General features: G+C 38.2%; 1 protein-coding gene across 1 annotated transcript; it reads right to left on the reverse strand.

The window, feature by feature from the left end:
* Nucleotides 1–910: 910 nt before the first annotated feature.
* LOC119778451 (peroxynitrite isomerase THAP4-like) lies at nucleotides 911–2,609 on the reverse strand. Its single transcript, XM_038277662.1, has 4 exons — nucleotides 2,155–2,609; nucleotides 1,367–1,600; nucleotides 1,061–1,245; nucleotides 911–917 (listed from the first exon to the last, which is right to left on the reverse strand). Exons 1-4 carry the CDS (start codon nucleotides 2,425–2,427, stop codon nucleotides 911–913), a joined length of 699 nt encoding a protein of 232 aa, XP_038133590.1. The 5' UTR covers nucleotides 2,428–2,609.
* Nucleotides 2,610–3,077: the final 468 nt, after the last annotated feature.

A 3,077-nucleotide genomic window follows, 5' to 3' on the forward strand; every position in this document is an offset into this window, starting at 1 on the left:
ATTTCATTCCGCACATGATGAAAATGAGAAACATTACCCCAAAAAAAAGGAAGAAAAACAATATAATAAATGCACCAAAATTGATAATAAATACAATAGATAATAATAATATTAAAAAAAAGATACAATAAAAAAAGAAAACTGAAAATAGATAAATATAGAAATTTAAAAAATAATGTAGGCTACATTTATCAAATTGAAGAACGAAAACAAGTGGGATTAAGTACAAAACCAAATTCAATCCCACCCTTTAAAAAAAAAACATATACATAGATCACAGTCTTCCGCTTCACAATTATTATTTGCCAATTAGAATGACCAAAATCCAAATAAAACTACAAAATATATGCATATGTATCTTTGTGCAGTCCATTTGTAAACACACAATTGACAATTGTTCTCATATTATGTTGTAATATGAAATATGAAATAATAATTTCCCTTACCTGCACTAACTGAAAAAGGATTATTTCCTTTGTTGTGTCCTCCATGAAGCTGTAGGTGTTGTATTTTGCGGAGAAGCCTGGGCTGTAAAGACAAAAAGATAAATAGGCTATCAAATCCAATATTACATCAATTACTCTAACGATAACTTCAGATAATCAAGAGTTAAATATTTGTCATTCGTTATAAATAATATACTAACCTGTCTGATCGGCCATCTCCAGATACATGCACTCCCTTTTTCAGAGTATACTGTTTATGCAGTAGCTGTTCCATGATGGCCTTGTGCTGCTCGTTGTACACCATGTCGATGACTGGGATTAGATATGAAGACTGTATTTTGTAATATGTTGTATTGTTGGGAATTTGGAGATTCAGCAGTCCAGCCCAATCAGCAATTGTTGTGTACGTGGCACCAGTGAAGAGAGTTGACGCTGCTACAAGTAGATTATTCTCTGGCATCCCTCTAACATCTGGACAGGAACTCCACTCATCACTATGTTGATTCAGACACTCCCACAATATTTTGATACATCTCCCAGATATCTGAACATTTTTTTGAATGATTTCTGTTCCACACTGATGGCAAGTCTTGAAAAGCTGAAACAATTTTGACTCGTCAACCAGCCATTTCCTCTCATCCCAGGTTCTCAAGTCTTCAGTTTCTTCTGAGGTTGGAGTTGAAGTTGAGCTTGGAAGAGCAAAACTGGTGTCTTTTGGGTCTAGAGGAACACCAATTGAGGTCATGCTGACATCCAAACCTTCCTCCAAACGTTCCTCTGCCATCTGAGCTTGCATATCCTAAAATCAACAAAATAACCATTAGACTTGTTGAGAAGTTATATTTACTTGCTTTAAGCCACACATAAGCCGAAACTGTAACTACTAGATTTGCCATAGCAGCCAGTGGGTGAGTACTTACAGTTTGAGATAACCTTGTGGGGGGGAAGGCATGATAACTGCCAGATGTGGATGGACATGTGCGTTCTTTGGTTGTTTCAGGGCTTGTTAGGACCAGCTGCAGTCTTGCATGAGAGTGCTCAGGTCGATCACCAGGTTGTTTTGGTTTAACTGGAGTGGAGTGTGGCACATCATCAAAAGAAGTCTCAATGTTGGCTGTCTCAGTCACTGCAGCAGCAGGATGTTGTGAAATGCCCTAGAAACAAACACTATTATTAATAATAAAAAATAATCATGCTATGATTTCATATGAGCAAATAAAAGTTGCAGCATCTGAGAAAGACTATGTGGCAATGAATGTCATTCATTTCACTTTTTTATTTATTTATTTATGTATTTTAAATCATGGATCACATTAGTATTTCCCTGGGTGCTAAAAGTTTAGTTATTATCATCCAGATTTTTATTTTTTATTAACTCCTAAACACTAACAACTTGCAGGCCATCAATGATCACATTGATTGATCACAAAATTAATATAATGTCACACTGAGCTGTGGAGCGGGTGTTTGTCAATAGGTGGGTTGTACATACATACAGTGTAAAAAAAATCCGTCTGATAACAAAGCAACTAAAATAACATGACTTGTAAAAAATTCCATGATTGTCCAAATTGATGTGGAAGTTAACATTTTTACTCAAGTAATATTAGCGTGTTTTAACATTTTAACGTTTTTAAAAAAAGTACCGGTAAAAATACAGATCATATACAAACGTGTAAGTTACATAAATGGTTTATAAAGTACATACCTCTGTCCTTAGTTGTGACACCATCGGCACAGCTGTACTCTTTAATAAAGCTCTTCCTTTACAGGTTCGGAAATCATCCGCTGAAAAGTGTTCACTACAGACACGGAGAGAATCCACGTTAGCTGTCCTTAGATCTTTTCGTAGAGCTATTAGCCACAGGTTTAGCCTTTCAGGGTCCCGAAGAGGTAATTTGTGGAAAGTTACGGAATGGGTTATTCCACACTGCCGCTTCATCTGATTGAAGCATCCAGGATAGGAACACACTCGAACCATCTTCTTAATTTCACGACTAAAATCACTAATCAACAACTTTTTCAAACTCTGAGAGAGACTGACCTCGTGCTCACCTGGCTCAGGGCAGAAAATAAACAGGTGAAAAGCGGAACTTCTTCTTCTACGCTTGCATTATCGGCAGAGCAGACGCTGAATGCGCACTTTCTTCCGGTTTGGTCTGCCGCGGTTTCCGTAGAATCGTGAGCGCGCATGGGGGCGCTATTAGCAAATCCTATACACTACTGTTTAGGCTCTAAAACGTTCTAAATGACTCTGTTTCGAGTAAATTATGGATGCTACCCACTCAGGACACTTGGATTACATTGGACGAGCAGTATGGAGGAATATTGACACGTTTTTGTGGACTTTTTTGGACCTTTCTGTCTCGGGCGCCATAGACCTCCATTATTTGAATGTCAGCAGACAGCAAGAAGCCTCCCAGATCTCCAGATGCATTTGAGATATCAAAAAAGTACTCCAGAGTTTTGTTCAGCATGGGGGTGAGTAGAAAATGAAGGCTAATCATGTTTTGGGTGTACTATTCCTTAAAAGCAGCAGGATGACCTCCCCAAGATGGCGCCCGTGATGTCTGCGCCGCGGCAGTCAATGCGGGGTCTCTCCTTATATATATGTCTATGGTAGAGACGGCT

The sequence above is a fragment of the Cyprinodon tularosa genome, unplaced genomic scaffold, assembly GCF_016077235.1.
Source record: "Cyprinodon tularosa strain WSP-4 unplaced genomic scaffold, ASM1607723v1 ctg1332, whole genome shotgun sequence".
In the NCBI taxonomy this organism is placed as follows: domain Eukaryota; kingdom Metazoa; phylum Chordata; class Actinopteri; order Cyprinodontiformes; family Cyprinodontidae; genus Cyprinodon; species Cyprinodon tularosa.